At 42.5% G+C, this 18,567-nt stretch overlaps 1 protein-coding gene across 2 annotated transcripts in view; it reads left to right on the top strand.

Annotated features, from left to right (window-relative positions):
- ADAMTSL4 (ADAMTS like 4) overlaps positions 1-17,832 on the top strand; it is a 186,169-nt gene extending 168,337 nt beyond the window's left edge. Inside the window, exons 9-17 of one of the 2 annotated variants that reach the window (XM_069727043.1) lie at positions 2,748-2,856; positions 3,397-3,654; positions 4,204-4,333; positions 8,848-9,052; positions 9,129-9,302; positions 10,383-10,556; positions 10,649-10,828; positions 10,923-11,067; positions 14,785-17,832. In XM_069727043.1, coding sequence (XP_069583144.1) covers positions 2,748-2,856; positions 3,397-3,654; positions 4,204-4,333; positions 8,848-9,052; positions 9,129-9,302; positions 10,383-10,556; positions 10,649-10,828; positions 10,923-11,067; positions 14,785-14,921 — 1,512 coding nt within the window. In that variant the 3' untranslated portion in view covers positions 14,922-17,832. Of the gene's footprint in view, positions 1-2,747; positions 2,857-3,396; positions 3,655-4,203; positions 4,334-8,847; positions 9,053-9,128; positions 9,303-10,382; positions 10,557-10,648; positions 10,829-10,922; positions 11,139-14,784 lie in introns of both variants that reach the window. The other variant, XM_069727052.1, reaches the window with a different exon arrangement.
- The last annotated feature ends 735 nt before the right edge of the window (positions 17,833-18,567 follow it).

Below are 18,567 nucleotides of genomic sequence, written 5' to 3'. Positions count from 1 at the left end.
TATCTGCACAAAAGCTGTTCTACCCTGTATGCGCACATGGATTTTTCCTCTCTGAACCCTGTTCACACAGGTTATATACAGATGATCAGGTTTTTAAATACATCAGATAGGGATTGCATACATTAGTTAGGACTGCTCTGATAAGGGTATACCGTGAAGATTGGTAGAGCAGCTTAGTATACATTTTTTGCAAAAAACGTATCAACCAAATACCCTGTTTTTTACATCTTTTACTAGCACTTGCGGATTACTGCAACATTTTTTCAAACTGAGTGTTTTTGGTTTTACTATTCTCTTTTGTGTCTTCAGGTTTCTTGGTGGTGTGTGAACATGATCATACAGACTTGTTCACTGTGCAAGTAGCCCATGTGTTCCTGTTTCCATAATTGTTCTCTTGTGTCTACAAGACTGGGGAGTTCCACCACTCCTCTTGGGCTATCTGCACAAAAGCTGTTCTACCCTGTATGCGCACATGGATTTTTCCTCTCTGAACCCTGTTCACACAGGTTATATACAGATGATCAGGTTTTTAAATACATCAGATAGGGATTGCATACATTAGTTAGGACTGCTCTGATAAGGGTATACCGTGAAGATTGGTAGAGCAGCTTAGTATACATTTTTTGCAAAAAACGTATCAACCAAATACCCTGTTTTTTACATCTTTTACTAGCACTTGCGGATTACTGCAACATTTTTTCAAACTGAGTGTTTTTGGTTTTACTATTCTCTTTTGTGTCTTCAGGTTTCTTGGTGGTGTGTGAACATGATCATACAGACTTGTTCACTGTGCAAGTAGCCCATGTGTTCCTGTTTCCATAATTGTTCTCTTGTGTCTACAAGACTGGGGAGTTCCACCACTCCTCTTGGGCTATCTGCACAAAAGCTGTTCTACCCTGTATGCGCACATGGATTTTTCCTCTCTGAACCCTGTTCACACAGGTTATATACAGATGATCAGGTTTTTAAATACATCAGATAGGGATTGCATACATTAGTTAGGACTGCTCTGATAAGGGTATACCGTGAAGATTGGTAGAGCAGCTTAGTATACATTTTTTGCAAAAAACGTATCAACCAAATACCCTGTTTTTTACATCTTTTACTAGCACTTGCGGATTACTGCAACATTTTTTCAAACTGAGTGTTTTTGGTTTTACTATTCTCTTTTGTGTCTTCAGGTTTCTTGGTGGTGTGTGAACATGATCATACAGACTTGTTCACTGTGCAAGTAGCCCATGTGTTCCTGTTTCCATAATTGTTCTCTTGTGTCTACAAGACTGGGGAGTTCCACCACTCCTCTTGGGCTATCTGCACAAAAGCTGTTCTACCCTGTATGCGCACATGGATTTTTCCTCTCTGAACCCTGTTCACACAGGTTATATACAGATGATCAGGTTTTTAAATACATCAGATAGGGATTGCATACATTAGTTAGGACTGCTCTGATAAGGGTATACCGTGAAGATTGGTAGAGCAGCTTAGTATACATTTTTTGCAAAAAACGTATCAACCAAATACCCTGTTTTTTACATCTTTTACTAGCACTTGCGGATTACTGCAACATTTTTTCAAACTGAGTGTTTTTGGTTTTACTATTCTCTTTTGTGTCTTCAGGTTTCTTGGTGGTGTGTGAACATGATCATACAGACTTGTTCACTGTGCAAGTAGCCCATGTGTTCCTGTTTCCATAATTGTTCTCTTGTGTCTACAAGACTGGGGAGTTCCACCACTCCTCTTGGGCTATCTGCACAAAAGCTGTTCTACCCTGTATGCGCACATGGATTTTTCCTCTCTGAACCCTGTTCACACAGGTTATATACAGATGATCAGGTTTTTAAATACATCAGATAGGGATTGCATACATTAGTTAGGACTGCTCTGATAAGGGTATGCCGTGAAGATTGGTAGAGCAGCTTAGTATACATTTTTTGCAAAAAACGTATCAACCAAATACCCTGTTTTTTACATCTTTTACTAGCACTTGCGGATTACTGCAACATTTTTTCAAACTGAGTGTTTTTGGTTTTACTATTCTCTTTTGTGTCTTCAGGTTTCTTGGTGGTGTGTGAACATGATCATACAGACTTGTTCACTGTGCAAGTAGCCCATGTGTTCCTGTTTCCATAATTGTTCTCTTGTGTCTACAAGACTGGGGAGTTCCACCACTCCTCTTGGGCTATCTGCACAAAAGCTGTTCTACCCTGTATGCGCACATGGATTTTTCCTCTCTGAACCCTGTTCACACAGGTTATATACAGATGATCAGGTTTTTAAATACATCAGATAGGGATTGCATACATTAGTTAGGACTGCTCTGATAAGGGTATACCGTGAAGATTGGTAGAGCAGCTTAGTATACATTTTTTGCAAAAAACGTATCAACCAAATACACTGTTTTTTACATCTTTTACTAGCACTTGCGGATTACTGCAACATTTTTTCAAACTGAGTGTTTTTGGTTTTACTATTCTCTTTTGTGTCTTCAGGACTAACAAGTCTTGTGTCACATTGTGCAGTCCGGTGTAATATTAAAAGTCATAATGTGCAGTCCTGTGTAATTATAGAGGTCACATTGCACAACTGTAGTGTCTGATCAGTATGTCGAGTGTTCCAGATACAACATACATAGGGGCTGCAGCACCACCCAGTGCCAAACACCTCTTACTGCAGCTGTAGCCAAACTACAATTCCCAGCATGCTCGAGGATCTATGCAGCTAACTTTTTTTTTTCATTTTTATTACAGATGATATTTCAGCAAGATAATCCTGGGGTATCTTTTCAGTATTTTGTCTCCTCACCCTCCGTCTCTGATAACCCTGGGCATGTCTCCCATGTCCCATCTCAGGAATACGGTAAGAGACCCCTTTCTGGAGATTCATTATTTAGGAAGCGAGCAGGGTCTCTGGTGCCACCTATTGGAAGCAGCATTCCTAGAAGTCAATATTGACCCTTTAACGAGCATTGTCACATGACTCAAGGTCCCCAAATACATGAGGCTAATACCGGCAGGGGCATTCCAGCTCATCTCTCTGAGAAAATTTTGACGCACATTTCTTTTTCTTTCTTGGCAAGATAAGCCGCCCCAGAGTAGTCTATTAGTGCCTCACTCGTAGACTCCTATGTTTGTAAGTTCGATATGTATACAATCATTCGGCCCACAGCCATCTATAGTGTATGAGGCCCGTTAGGATTTACAGCTAAACCAGGATTTCCGCCATTTTCAGGCAGCTGTTTCTGGGTTCAGTAGGTGGCACTAGAGACTGTTCTCTTCCTCTGTTTCTTCATAGAGAGCCAAAAATGAAGGTGTGCCAGCTACCATCCTTGACCCATGGACCTCACCATCTGGTTTCATCCAGATTCTAACTTTTACCTAACATATATTCTCTCTGTAGGATCTCTGAGGTCAGTGGTTTCTAGCGATTCCCTGCCACAGACCAGCATACGAAATCATCCTGTGGAGGAACGTCCCCGAGTGGTCCCACCGCCTCAAGCAAGGCCACCACCACCTCCAGTCCGGCCAGCTGGCACTTTGCAGCGCAACATCCGCATCCCTCCTCTTTCGGCTCCCCCTGTCCACTATTGGCCAGAGCAACCTCAGTTTTTCTGGAGACGTGTTGGAAATACGCCATGCTCGGTCACCTGTGGGAAAGGTGAGTGGTCCTGCTACACATTGAATGGAGCTGTGCCGTACAAATCCAGACATTTGGTCACTGCTGGAGCAAACAACTCATCAACGGGAATATCAAGCGTTGTGACCCCCACTGATCTGTGGTTGATGACTTATCGTAAGAAGTGAACCAGTGCCACCCCATAACTGACCAGTGAACCCAACTAACAGTCGAGTTCATCTAGTTCTTTTGCACCTCAAGTCCCAAGACTGTCCCGCCAAAAACAGGTCACATAAAGCCTGGTACTTGAAGGACTAAGTGGCACCTTTATGTTGGGGTTGTCTCGTAGGATGGATGCACTGTACAGTAGTATTTTTTAGGCACATGATGGCACTTTATTTTATTAGTTTCAAAGGGAACATGGAAGGAGGCCCTACACAAACTGTGCTCCTCACGCTTTTACTTGATTCCTTCAGCCAGGACTTGAAGCATTTTTTGGTCAAAATATTTTTGCTTGTGAACCCTACCATATAAATACATGAGATTATTTGGCAGGTTTTTTTTATCTCAGTAACACTTTTTTTTTTTTAGGGTTCTGGTACCCTGTCCACCAGTGCGTCTCCAGGAGTTCTTTGGATGAAGTTAATGAGGATGAATGTGACTCATCAACAAAGCCGTTCCCTCAGGAGGAGGCCTGCAACACCCAGCCCTGCCCTGCATTGTGAGTGCAGAGCTTATATATATATACCTGATAAACAATAACAAACTGTGAGACCACCTATATCCAACATTTACCATCAGCGAGACAGCAGAGCACATACACAGAGTGCAATCTCTATAGAGGACCCAGCATTTCAAAGATGCCATTGAATACCATGAAGAGCTTAAAGAGTAACTAAACATTCAGGTTTTTTTTAATAATTTTGTCTAGCGTGGGAAGTTATGAAACTTTGAAAGTCACTTTATTAGTGGACTTGTCTTCATCCCTGTGTGTAAGTGGCTTCCAAACCCCTGCTTTTCCTCAGTGTATTTGCCTGCCTTCGGCTGCATTGATATCGGGGTATACTCATTTGGAGTACAGATGCTTGCAATTAAAGAGTCAGCAATTAAGAGTCATGGGTTTACCGTGACAGAGAGGAACCAGAAGACTACAGCGTCTGATTTCTCCTACTACGGCGCTGATTAGAAGCACTTCACCTTCTTATTAAACGGTGTAAATTTCTTTTAGCAGTGCAGAGGTTAATCTGCTCAGCTGAGAGCTCCCAGAAGCTTTCCTGCATTAAGGCTCTCAGCTGTGCACTGTTAGCCATTCCACTCTCCTATATAATCTGGGCCCTTGCTAGCATTCAGTGTCAGAGTTAACTTATGCTGCATGGCTGGAGGTTGTTGGTGATTGTTATTGGAGAAGGCGTTTGGTGGATTTATCTGTGACTATTGCTAGGCTTTGTGAGTGTTATAATCCCCTTTCTTCTCCTACTTTGGTTTAACTCCATCCTCCACTCTCCGATGTATACCTCTGCTATATGTGTGAGTATATTTGTATGATTGGTATTTTCCTTGTATCCCTGTTCATATTACCTTGTTAGTTGGTTGGTGTATTACAGTATGTAACAAGGTGGCACAGGGTGGTAGTCATGGGCGAGTCCACTAGGTCACAGTCAGTGAGCACCCAGACCCCTTACTCATGAAAAGCCCTGTAGCTCAGTCAAATTACCTTCAGCACTCGGTTGCTCTCTACACAGGAACAGCTCCGTTCCCAACAGTAGAAAACTTGTTTATTAAAGATGAAATGAAGGAGATATGACTTCCTGTGCTCTCCATAACAAAGTCTAGCACATCAGCAGTAGCTGCAGCTCCCATTCGGCTCCTGAAACCTAACAGTCCCTTGGTGGGCACTCGCACAGTCCTAATGCCCGTTCCAGCTGCTCAGCAGTCCGTTGGCAGCACTTTCTCCCTTCCAGTGGTGTATTCTGCTCCCAGCAGGGAAGAAAATTGCTGCTTCTTCCAGGCTGCTAACCCAGCCCATTTTTGTTAACCCTTACTGTCCCTGAACTAATCATGTTCAATACAATACAGGAACATAAAATAAAGAGAACAGTCACACAGTACATATACAATAAAACAGCAGTACGTGACAGTAATACGTTAGTACATAGCCAAACTATCAAAGCACCGCATGGGGGACACGTTCCCGACATAAAGGAGAGAGGGAGCAACTGGTCCCCACCACCTCCTTACACGGTACACTACTACTCCCCTCTTCCCTGGGTGGAGGAAGGGTACAGACTGAGGGCGGATTCAGGAGTTAAGGCAAGATACGTGGCCCCTGATGTCTTCACCATCAGAAGTAATCCAGGGAGCAGGGCGACCTAGGGTACCCCTAGCATTAGGGACAGGGAAGGAACCCCTGGTCCGGGGACACTCGACAACAGCTGTGACATTAAAGGGAACCTCTCAGCTGATTTTGCTGCTATAAGTTGCGGCCACTGCCTTTCAGGGCTTATCTACAGCATTATATAATGCAGTCCGGTCCAATGGGTATCGCAGGTCCGGGTCTGGCACCTCCCATCTTCTTGCGACGACACCCTCCTGCTTGCTTCAAAGGCTCCCCGGCATCGCGCTCCTGCACAGGCGTACTTCTCTGCCCTGTTGAGTAAAGTACTGCAGTGCACAGGTGCTGGGCCTCTCTGACCTTTCCCGGAGTACTTTACTCTGCCCTCAACCATTCAGAGAAGTACGCCTGTGCAGGAGCGCCGTTGCCGAGGAGCGATGAAGAAGCAGGAGGGTGGCGTTGCAAAAAGATGGAAGGTGCCGGACCCGGGACCTGCGACACCCATCGGACCGGACCGCCCCTGGGTGAGTATAATATTTTTCTTCACTTGCAGGTTGGTCTGGGGGCTTATCTACAGCATTATAGAATGCTGTAGATAAGCCCTGAAAGGCAGTGGCCGCATCTTGTAGTGGCAAAATCTGCTGACAGGTTCCCTTTAAGTCTCAATACCTATGGGGATAAGAAGCAACAAAGTCTTACTTAGGGTACCATCACACAGTGGCATTTTGATCGCTACGACGGCACGATCCGTGACGCTCCAGCATCGTAACAATATCGCTCCAGCGTCGTAGACTGCTGTCACACTTTGCAATGTACGACGCTGGAGCGATAATTTCATGACGTATGTGCGATGTAGAAGCCGTTGGTTACTATGCGCACATCGTATACAATATCGTGCACACCTTTGTTACACCATGCGTTCATGCCGCCACAGCGGGACACTAGACGACGAAAGAAAGTTTCAAACGATCTGCTACGATGTACGATTCTCAGCGGGGTCCCTGATCGCAGCAGCGTGTCAGACACTGCGAGATCGTAACTATATCGCTGGAACGTCACGAATCGTGCCGTCGTAGCGATCAAAATGTCACTGTGTGACGGTACCCTAACTCTAGGGATAAGCTGCTGCAGGAGATTGTGCTGATAAAGGAGATGAGGAGATAAGTTCTGACCCATCACTGCCAGCATCTATACTTCAAATGAGCATGTCATATTATGAAGGCATCCACATAGACTAGAAAAAACACAATTATTTTTACATGTAAGAAGACAAATTGCCTAATAAATTGATATGCAAAGTTTCAGAACTTTCCGTGCTGGAGAAAATTGGTAAATACAAATTAAAAGTTTAGTTACTCCTTAATTTCTGCTGCAGGGGAAATTTACACTTGCTGTTAAAGTTTTGAAACTTTGTCACCCTCAAACAAAATCTGTATTGCCTTACATAGCTCACAGTTAGGCCAGTTTTACACTGGCATAATTCAAGAAGTTTTTAGAACAGCAGGTCCTGGTGCCAGTGCAGATGGGTTACAGTTAGTACCATGATGGCAGAAGTGGTCAAACTGGCACGAAGGCAAATGGAGTAGTAGAATAAGGCTGCCGTCACACTATCAGTATTTGGTCAGTATTTTACATCAGTATTTGTAAGCCAAAACCAGGAGTGGAACAATTAGAGGAAAAGTATAATAGAAACATATGCACCACTTCTGAATTTATCACCCACTCCTGGTTTTGGCTTACAAATACTGATGGAAAATACTGACCAAATACTGCTAGTGTGACGGCAGCCTAAGAGTCATTGCAACAGGTTAAGTAGAGTAGACACAGCAATAAGGAATCAGGGTAGCTGAGCTGTTTTACCAACTAATTTAATTGTAGCAGAACCAGTACAGTGATGTAGCAGAGTTTACTGAATGATGAGGAATCTGAGTAGATTTTAATGTGGCAAAGCTGGCACAGTGATGTAGCAGAATAGACTGAACGATGAGAAATCTGTATAATAGAGTCGAGTCAGCATTAGAGTTTAATAAAGCAGAGCAGACACAGTGATGTAGCAGAACTGACTCAAGGTTGAGAAACCAAAGCTGAGTCACTGTGCTCTCTAAAGAGCTGATCTGCAGTTTTAGGTAGCAACTACTACATATTGAACAGAGCTTTGCCATCTAGTGTTAACATTGGAATGCCATCAGAGTTAATAACAGATGATCTGTGGGGCGGCTGGATGTTGAGACACCCACCACCGATCTTATATTGATGACCTTTCCGAAGGGGTAAATTGCATACCAGAAAATAAGAGCCGAGGTGCAATTTTCAGCAGAGGTTGCCAAGCAGTGAATGCTATAGAGCCAGCACACTGATGTAGCAGAGTTCTCTCAGTAGATCTGAGTCACCAGAGTTTAATTTGGCATTGGTTACAAAGATTTAATTAAAACTGAACAGACCATATATTTTAAAATATAAAATACATGAACTTGATACCTGCCAATAGGGTATGGAAAAGGTCTATTGGAAATGAGCATGGCTTGGCGATAAGGAATGATCTGAGGTTTGGTCTGATCCCAATTTTCCAAGCATGAAAGCAGACCTGATATACATTTCAGTTACTTGAGACCCATTTTACAGCCATTTTCACTCAACTTCAATGTTCGTAATCGTTATCCAAGGGCTCTGCGTGCCAGACAGTCTTGGTCTTTGGCAATGTGAACTGGAAGGCGCTGAACTGTCTGAGTCACCATGGAAAATGCATTGTACACCGGCAGCGTTCTAGAAAGAAATATTTCGTCCAATTTGAGTGATTTTGTTATCCAAGAACAGGATATCAAAGATTTTGTAGAAGCAAAAGAACAACTATGAGAACCATATGAAAAGTTTCTACTTTTTTCATGTTCTTCGCTTCTTTTCAGCTGGGACGTTGGTAACTGGTCAGTTTGCAGCAGGACGTGTGGCAGTGGGATACAACACCGGCAAGTCTTGTGCCGACAGATGTACGCCAACCGGACCACTATGGTTCACCCACAAAGGTGTGGCAACTTGGCCAAGCCGAATGTCACCCAGACGTGCCAACTGCGCATCTGTAGCCACTGGGAGATCCAAAGCAACTGGAGCACGGTAATGGACTGCCGAGGAAGCCGCCCGTAGAGAAACTGGATAATTAATGAGAAGATAACTTATATTTTACCCACAGTGTTCAGTCATGTGTGGCCTTGGCCAGAGGACCCGTCATGTCCGATGTATCAGTAATCAAGGGGAGATTGTTGGAGAAGGAGAATGCAGCAACCGTCTCCGCCCGAGGAACAACGAGGCGTGCGATATGGGTCCCTGCGTCCGGAGCTGGTTCCACAATGACTGGAGCTCCACAGTAAGTCTACTCTTATAACCGTGTGACCTATACAGTTATATACTCATATCCACGGCCATCAGGGCAGGACGATAACCTTTAAAAGGGGCTTTCACCATATCAGACAATGACAGTGGCATTAAAGGGGTGTATTCATAGTGTCACCCCGTATTGGGTGTCCACATGCTGGGCTTCATAGGAAATGTGGTATAGCAGTATACAAGCGATCACAGATTCAAGTCCCCTAGGGTGACTAAAAAATAATAAAAAAGTTTTAAAAAATATTTAACTTTTTTTTCCCCAGTAATTTCTGATTTAGGAATTACCATAGCCTCTATTTTTGCTTGTGGCCTTTTTTCTCTCTTAGTGCAAATGGTGTTTTATTATTGTATTGTGTTTGTTGCTTTATTGTTTCTCTAAAACCTTAAGTTTATTTTATTTAGCAAAATAAACATTTAAAAGTTTTCAATCCAAAAAGAAAAATTTTTAAAAATCATATTCATTCTAAAAATGATTTTACCCATAAAATGTAAATGCCGTATAGAATAGAAACAGGCAAAACCCCAGAATTGATCATTTTCAGTTGCCACACTTCTGCCCAAAAATGTAATAAAAAGCTTTCAAAATGTTGTATTCACCCAAAATAGAAACAATAAAAACAGGCTCTCATATGGCTCTATAGACCAAAAAAAAAAATCAGGAAAAAAGTTAATGGTCTATGAAAAATTGTGAAACCAACCAATTTTTATTAATTTTCTTGTTGTTTTACAAAAAGTTTAGAACTTTTTTTTGCAAATTTAGTATCGCTGTAATTTTGCTGACCTGAAGAATCTTCTTATAAATCATTTTTATCGCTCAACAAAGGCCGTAAAAAATAAACCCAAAAATGGGAAAGAACATTTGGAAAAAACATGGTTGCTTTGTATCCAGAAAGTGATTTTCTAATTTTTCACAACCTCTTTGAAGTTTGATCACCTTACATCCACTAAAGTGGGATTGAGACATTTAATGCTTTGCTTCATTGAGTACCTGTTGAATGCTCAAGCCATCACTTTTGGATGTCCCATGTAATATCTTCTTCTTGGGTTTCACAATTTGCAGTGTTCTTCTGAATGTGGACCTGGGATCCAGCGCCGTTCGGTCTTTTGTCTCTCGAGTTCTCCCAGTGACGACTCACAAGATGGCTGCCCAGGAAATAAACCTTCCGACATGCGAGTGTGCAACAGTGGGCCTTGTGAGCGAACAATAAAGTGGTACACCGGACCTTGGTCTCAGGTACATAGTCCTGCTTCAAATCATTATCCCCTCCAACCCCGAAAAATTAAGGTCATTTTCACCAATGGGGTCTCATTCCTTTTTTGCTACAGTGCTCTGCAGAGTGTGATGAAGGTTCGCAGAGACGTGATGTGATCTGTGTCAGTAAAATGGGGTCAGACTTTAATGTCAGCGATCCATCCGAGTGTTCCCACCTAGAGAAGCCGCCAAGCCTACAGTCATGCAATGCCGGATCTTGCGGGTCACGTTGGTTCACCACACCTTGGGGCACCGTGAGTGGCGGACATTGGCACCATCATAATCTAAAATCAGTTTCACACCATTGACCTCATTCTTTATTTTTTTTTTCTTCATAATGCCCTCTAGTGTTCACAGTCTTGCGAAGGTGGCATACAGGTAAGGGAGGTGCGGTGCCTTGCAGCTGACAAGACCTACAGCCATCAGTGCGATCTGGATTCTAAACCTGACGAGAAGAAAGCATGTAATCCGCAGCCCTGTTCCTCTGTACTAGGTGAGGAGAGAGAGGGAACCGTCCAGCCTTGACCTGACATTACCCTTGCCGACCGCTCCAGCAGCTCAGAGGTTAATAAATCGGAAATGCTTTGCAGTGCGCACAAGTCGATGATGGCGGCTTGATCATTAGAACCCATTCCTAATCGTTATAGACATTAGCTGTAGTGGCTGAGCTTAGTCTGTCCTGGCTTTATTTGATGTGCGTTGTGGAATTAACTATGTGGCACAAATATTCTCAATTTTTGCTTCCATGCCATCTCCATGTCCTCACTAACATTATCTCGAGTGGAGCATGAGAAGATCAAATACTATTCTCTTGCTGATGTAGAAGCTTAAACAATTTCCATAAAGTTCAAAAAGTTTCCAAATTCTTGGCACGTCAGACTCTCTTGGTTCCATTTTCCAGGATCGCCTGCTTCTCTTCAGTATAGCGACAGAAGCCAAGAGGAACATGTCACAAAATTTCCAATTCACGGACCGGGAGGGAAAAGGAGGTAGGAGAGACACACATCTTTGAATTTCTCGCCTTTCTAAGCTACTTTATTAAATATTAGCCTACTGATAGAACATACATGCTATACAGTGTCCATGAACATACGTGTCCATTGGTGTCCTTGATCTTCAAGGGAACTTGTTACAAATGTTCCAGTTTTTATACCTGGAGAGAAAATGACAGACAAAAAATCCACAGATGTGCTTCTCTCCTGCATCTTTTTATCTCAAGATCTTGACATTTTGTGACCTGTACCTTTGAAGATCATAGACAATCTACAGCATGTACAGTGCCTTGCAAAAGTATTCGGCCCCCTGGAACTTTTCAACCTTTTCCCACATATCATCCTTCAAACATAAAGATACCAAATGTATGTTTTGGTGAAGAATCAACAACAATTGGAACACAATTGTGAAGTTGAATGAAATTGATTGGTTATTTTACATTTTTGTGGAAATTCAAAAACTGAAAAGTGAGGCGTGCAATATTATTCGACCCCTTTACTTTCAGTGCAGCAAACTCACTCCAGAAGTTCATTGTGGATCTCTGAATGATCAAATGTTGTCCTAAATGCCTAATGATGATAAATATAATCCACCTGTGTGTAATCAAGTCTCCGTATAAATGCACCTGCGCTGTGATAGTCTCAGGGTTCTGTTTGAAGCACAGAGAGCATCATGAAGACCAAGGAATACAACAGGCAGGTCCGTAATAATGTTGTGGAGAAGTTTAAAGCCGGATTTGGATACAAAATGATTTTCAAAACTTTAAACATCCCAAGGAGCACTGTGCAAGCGATCATATTGAAATGGAAGGAGTATCATACCACTGTAAATCTACCAAGACCCGGCTGTCCCTCTAAATTTTCATCTCAAACAAGGAGAAGACTGATCAGAGATGCAGCCAAGAGGCTCATGATCACTGTGGATGAACTGCAGAGATCTAGGTGGGACAGTCTGTCCATAGGACAACAATCAGTCGTACACTGCACAAATCTGGCCTTTATGGAAGAGTGGCAAGAAGAAAACTATTTCTCAAAGATATCCATAAAAAGTGTTGTTTAAAGTTTGCAACAAGCCACCTGGGAGACACACCAAACATGTGGAAGAAGGTGCTCTGGTCAGATGAAAGCAAAATCGAACTTTTTGGCAACAATGCCAAATGATATGTTTGGCGTAAAGGCAACACAGCTCATCACCCTGAACACACCATCCCCACTGTCAAACATGGTGGGAAGATGGATGGAGCCAAATACAGGACCATTCTTGAAAAAAACCTGTTGGAGTCTGCAAAAGACCTGAGACTGGGATGGAGATTTGTCTTCCAACAAGACAATGATCCCAAACATAAAGCAAAATATACAATGGAATGGTTCACAAATAAACGTATCCAGATGTTAGAATGGCCAAGTCAAAGTCCAGACCTCAGTCCAATCGAGAATCTGTGGAAAGAGCTGAAAACTGCTGTTCACAAACGATCTCCATCAAACCTCACTGAGCTCGAGCTGTTTGCCAAGGAAGAATGGGCAAGAATTTCAGTCTCTCGATGTACAAAACTGATAGAGACATACCCCAAGTGACTTGCAGTTGTAATCGCAGCAAAAGGTCTGCAACAAAGTATTACTGTATTTTCTGGCGAATAAGAGTACTTTTTAACCCCTGAAAATCTTCTCAAAAGTCGGGTGTCGTCTTATACGCCAGGTGTCGTCTTATAGGGCAGATGCGGAGTAATCTGCGGTCGCCGCATATTGTGGGGGGAGCGGTCCCAATGACAAGGTGAGGGGGCGCCTCACCGGGAAGGTGTAAGTGAAACAGAGGCAGAGAAGGAGATAATAGGATACAAGGGCGAGCCAGATGAGTGAAAGAGGAGTGTTTTTCTAGGCACAGCATCACTCTCTCTCTTTTTTGCATAACCCTGGCATCCCAGACGCTGACAGTTTGCTTCACTTACACCTTCTGGTGAGGCGCTCCCTCACCTCATCATTGGGACCACTCCCCCCCACTATATACGTCGACCGCAGATTGCTCCGCACCCACCCTATACGACGACACCCAGCTTATAAGACAACCCCCGACTTTTGAGAAGATTTTATATTTTAACTGGAAAAGTTGGGGGTCGTCTTATACGCCCAGTCGTCTTATACGCCGGAAAATACGGTAAGTTAAAGGACCTGAATAATATTGCATGTCCCGCTTTTCAGTTTTTGAATTTCCACAAAAATTTAAAATAACCAATAAATGTCGCTCAACTTCACAATTGTGTTCCACTTGTTGTTGATTCTTCTCCAAAAATTTACATTTGGTAACTTTATGTTTGAAGTATGATATGTGGGAAAAGTTCCAGGGGCCAATACTTTCGCAAGGCACTGTATGTTCTACTAGTGGCCTAATGGTTACAGCACAGCTTAGGAAGGCAGGAAATACACAGATGTGTGTCCCTCCTGCATTTTTTTCAATTCAGATCCATAAACTGGAAATGTTGTGCCATGTTTCCTTGGTTAGCTATACTGAAGAGAAGCAGGAGATCCAAATATACTGCAAAAATGGCTAAAAGATAGCTTAGAAAAGCATGAAATACACAGATGTACGCCTCTCCTGAACCTAAGTTATCTTTGAACCATGTAACCTAAGACAGCTCTCGTCATGATACTCTATTCAAGACGTAATATGGCTTTGCGATACCTGACGCTCCAAATCGGGAGCCGGTGAGGTCACATCTACAGATAGCTTCTGGCTTGCATGTGCGAGGAGCAGGCATCGATTCAACAGAATAGGACAGCTGCTCAATATTTTCCTCTCCACACTGGAAAGTGGAGTGGATTTGCACCAGTCAAATTCTAAAGAGTAGAGCAGATAGGCTGTATCAGGAAGATACTGTTGATGTGACTTCACCGGCCCTGCTTGCCTCCCGATGCCGAGCATACCGTACTCCCGTTGTGGTCTACTGACATGTGCATGCATGTGAGTCGAAGATATTTGAGGATGTGATGTCTGGAAATGAGCATGGCCAGGTTATCCCAGTAGGCTCCTCTGAATCGTCAAGAACAGAGACCTTCTTTGTTATCTCACCCCTTTTACCAATCATCTAAAAGTAAGAATCCCCACCACGAAACAAACCCCAAAAATCCCAAATAAGCACCAAATGCATGTACATGTAGCACGTGATTGTCTGTGTAAGCTTTTGCTTTTTCTTGGTGTAACTTTTCCATCTTCCCCTATCTAGATGACAACTGCCGCGATCGATATCACAACTGCGCCGTGGTGGTGCAAGCTCGGCTCTGTGTCTACGCCTATTACAAACAAGCGTGCTGTTCTTCCTGCGCCCATTCCCTGCAACGAAGGACGTCTGAGAAGCGATAGCGAGCATGTCGCCGGCCCCACATCCCCCACCACCTCACCAGATTTTATATTTTATATATGCAGAAAAGACAGTATTTATTACCTCTTTAGCTCCACGTCCGGCATCGGCTCTTGCCGAGGTCAAAATTTCCCAACGGAGAAGTGACTAAAGACTGAATTGTATATTTGCTTTTTAAATGTTTACCTCTCGCTCACGTGGGGAGGGAGGAGTTATTTGTTTGCTTTCCCGATTTTTTTTTTATTTTATGGTGCTACATAATAATTGATATACCGCCACCTGCATTTACCGTAACTGTGACTTCTGGGAAACTGATCATGCCATGGGATGTTGGCACCATATAGGAATCATGCAAAAGGGCAAGGCTACTTAATGACAAGGCTGCTTTCTCCCAAGAAAATTGCCACACCAGTCCATAGGTCGGGCTTGGTATTGCAATGAAGGGAGAGGGGCTTAGCTGCAATGCCACAACCAACCTGTAGACAGGGGTGGTGCTATTTTCGCAAGAAAGTGAGCAGGTTTCTGTTCTCCTTTACTGTTTCTGCTGTAGGGAGTGAGAAACTGTCACCCAAGACCCCCTTTTATATGGGGCTACATACAGATTTTTGTAAAATGACTGGAGGAACCTCAATTATCTTTTTAGCCCAGGCCATAAAATAAAGTTGTACAGGTTTAATAGGAACTGTACTTTCAACAAACTTTGAAAAAAAAACAATATAGGAACTTTGTAATATATTTTAGCAAAAAAATCTGCTTCTTTCTCTACTTATGAGCCACCTCTTCCTGTCCCCTGCTTTCTGGACTCATCATCTACTCCGGGGGAAAAAAAAAGCTTGTTAAAGGCAAGACGACACAGTGAGATGTCAGGTTACACCTCATATTATACTCTGGAGAGAGAGAAAACGGGCATACGGAGACACAGAGATTAAATTGTTACCTTGTTCCGGTGATGGAGTCACATCTACACTGCTTAGTACTTCTGTACAATTTCCTTTATGCGGCTTCTGTCTGGGAAAAAAGAGCAGGAATCTGTGTGCTGTGTATGAGAGACATCATTGTAGCTAGTCTCTTCTCACAAGCACAGAGTCAATTGCAAATAAAAAGAGAGAGAGCCTGCAGAGGGGAAAACGCCAGTTATAAGTCATATAATGGCCTGAAGTAATGTTACTCCATATGACAGCTTAGTCTGTACTTGAAAGTACAGTTTCCTTCTAAGAAAAACATGGCTGCTTTCCTTCATAAATACTTTATTTAGTCTGAACTATAATACCAGACACAACCAATCACTAAGAATGCCTCTGTTTCTGGAAGACAAAAGGCCATGATTTTGTAGCCTCTTTAAATTCTTATTTTTGAGTTTGATCCGCCATATCGTACTGTTATTATCACAAGTGTTTTCTGTAGATTTTAATTTTACCCCAATGTAATTTATAGAGTTCCCGCCTGACTGCCAATGTCTTCCTAGATACTAAGTAGTAAATAATGGCGTCCTCTTTAGTGCGGTGACCCCCATTTATAATGAAGGTGAATTGCATAAAAAAAATGTCCGCCTCCACCTCATGTGGGCAATAGGTGCGTGTCCTATGATCAGGGATTTATTCATGGTGCTTTTAACCCCTTCCCCTCCAACTTACTGTAAGTTTCCATACATTTCAGGACAATTACTGTGAATGTCGGACAATCACTGTCACAAAGTTACTGTCACTGTTGCAACTTGAGCGACCAATGACAGGCCAACTTACATGATCACCAACAATTGCCAGCAACTGCATGCAGAACCGCAGGCTGGAGGCCACTTTCTTAGTGGAATGTAAGAAGTGATGTAAAATGATGGCGTTTCATAAACAAATCCATTATTAGCCTTAAAGGAAAAGACAACGTGTGGCAGAAGACTCACTAATTATACAGAGCCAGGTTAAGCTATGGATAGTCCTGGACAACCCTTTTAAAAGGACCCATTACTTGTGATTAATATGTAATTTTTTATCTGGTGTTAATCCCGCTGTTCTCCTGAATCCGGCGCTGTTTTTCTTTTGTTTCTGCGCCTCTCCGTTCCTGAGATATGGCCCCCTCTTCCCTGTATATAAATCTAGTCTTGATAGTAAAGTGGGCGTGGTTCATAGCTCTTCTCTGTGGGCGTCATCTTGTTTACCACACCCACTGTGCTAACTGGGGTAGATTTATATCCAGAGAATAAAGGGCGATATCTCAGGAATGGAGAGTCATAGGAACAAAAGAAAAACGGCAGCATTTACAGCAGCTAAAAAAATGGCACATTTTTGGCAAGTAATAGGCCTCCTATAAACAATGAAAATCCCCTTTAAGATCACCACTCACTACACGAGAAATGTAGTACTACATAGCACTATTACAAGCGAATGGATAGGAATATAGCACATGTCACAAAGTCCTCCAGAGCTGTAATCACTATTCGCAGCAGCTCTTTTCTCCGGAAACCCCCCCAAACCCCCCCCTCCCCCCCCTTCCCCGCTTATTGGCATCCATATGTCCTAATAGGCTTGAGTATCTTCTGAATCACCCAAAAACCTTTAAAAAATAAGACAATTGGTTGGACATTAGTATTTTCGATAGTCTACTGGATATTCATGGAAACTGGTCACTTTAACTTGAAATCTCACAACCTAAAATTTAATTTTTTACTCTTTTGCTTAAGGTTCTGTAAAATTTGCACCTTAACCGTTTAGTCGATTTTTGGGAAAAATCTTTATGAAGCCATTGCTAAGTATTTCCTCTCTATTCTGAGATCCATATTCCAGCTGTTACACCATTGTAAGCCGTGCCCATTGTTTTCTTGTACATTTTTTAATTTATTTTTTAAGAAAGAAGATTATATGTTTTTGTTTCTTATGGAAAGAGATTGTAAAGAAAAAATATTAAATTTTCTTGAAAATTTGTTTTCTCAGATTTATTTGTTCATTAATGATTAAATATTTCTGGTCTATAATGTATGTGATGGAATTTATTACGTGTAATGCAAATATATTTCCAGTCTTGTGAATAGCTATGTTCACACTGGAATTAAAAATCTGCACGAGATGCCGATTTAATATTGATTTTCCTTCACATTTTACCCTATGTTCTCTTGAAAATATCCTATGGTTACTTTTAGTTAATAAAATTAAGTTTCAGCTGATATGTAGTTTGACCATCTGATATGCAGTTTGCAGTCTGATCCAAGTTTTGGATTTTTTTCTTATAGGAGTGTCTCTCAGTAATATAGGCTGGATGTGAAGTCTGTGTGTATCCAGGCTACTGCTTCTATCCTGCACTTATTTATTCCTTTTCTATAGCCTGTATTTTCTGACCTCTCTGAGTCTCTAAATGCTTTATCCCCTCTCCAGTGGAACTTTATGAATACCTCCCTCCCTGCTGCTATCTCTAAGAGCAGGAGCCGAGTGTCATGCGTCTGTGCTCCGATTCTCTTGCACAGGGAGGATCGGAGCACAGCTGCGGAGGAGGCAGAGAAATGAATTTCTCCATCTCCTCCATTGCTGGGGTCCGCTTATAACGCACATCACTCGGATGATATTTGAGTGGTGTGTGCTGTCTCACTCGCACCCATAGGCTTATATGGGTGCGAGTGAGCCGAGAGTTTTCCTCAGTCCGAGACAATCGCAGCATGCTGTG

Source organism: Ranitomeya imitator, chromosome 1 (genome assembly GCF_032444005.1).
Source record: "Ranitomeya imitator isolate aRanImi1 chromosome 1, aRanImi1.pri, whole genome shotgun sequence".
NCBI lineage: Eukaryota > Metazoa > Chordata > Amphibia > Anura > Dendrobatidae > Ranitomeya > Ranitomeya imitator.
This window is presented reverse-complemented; position numbering and strand designations above follow the sequence as displayed.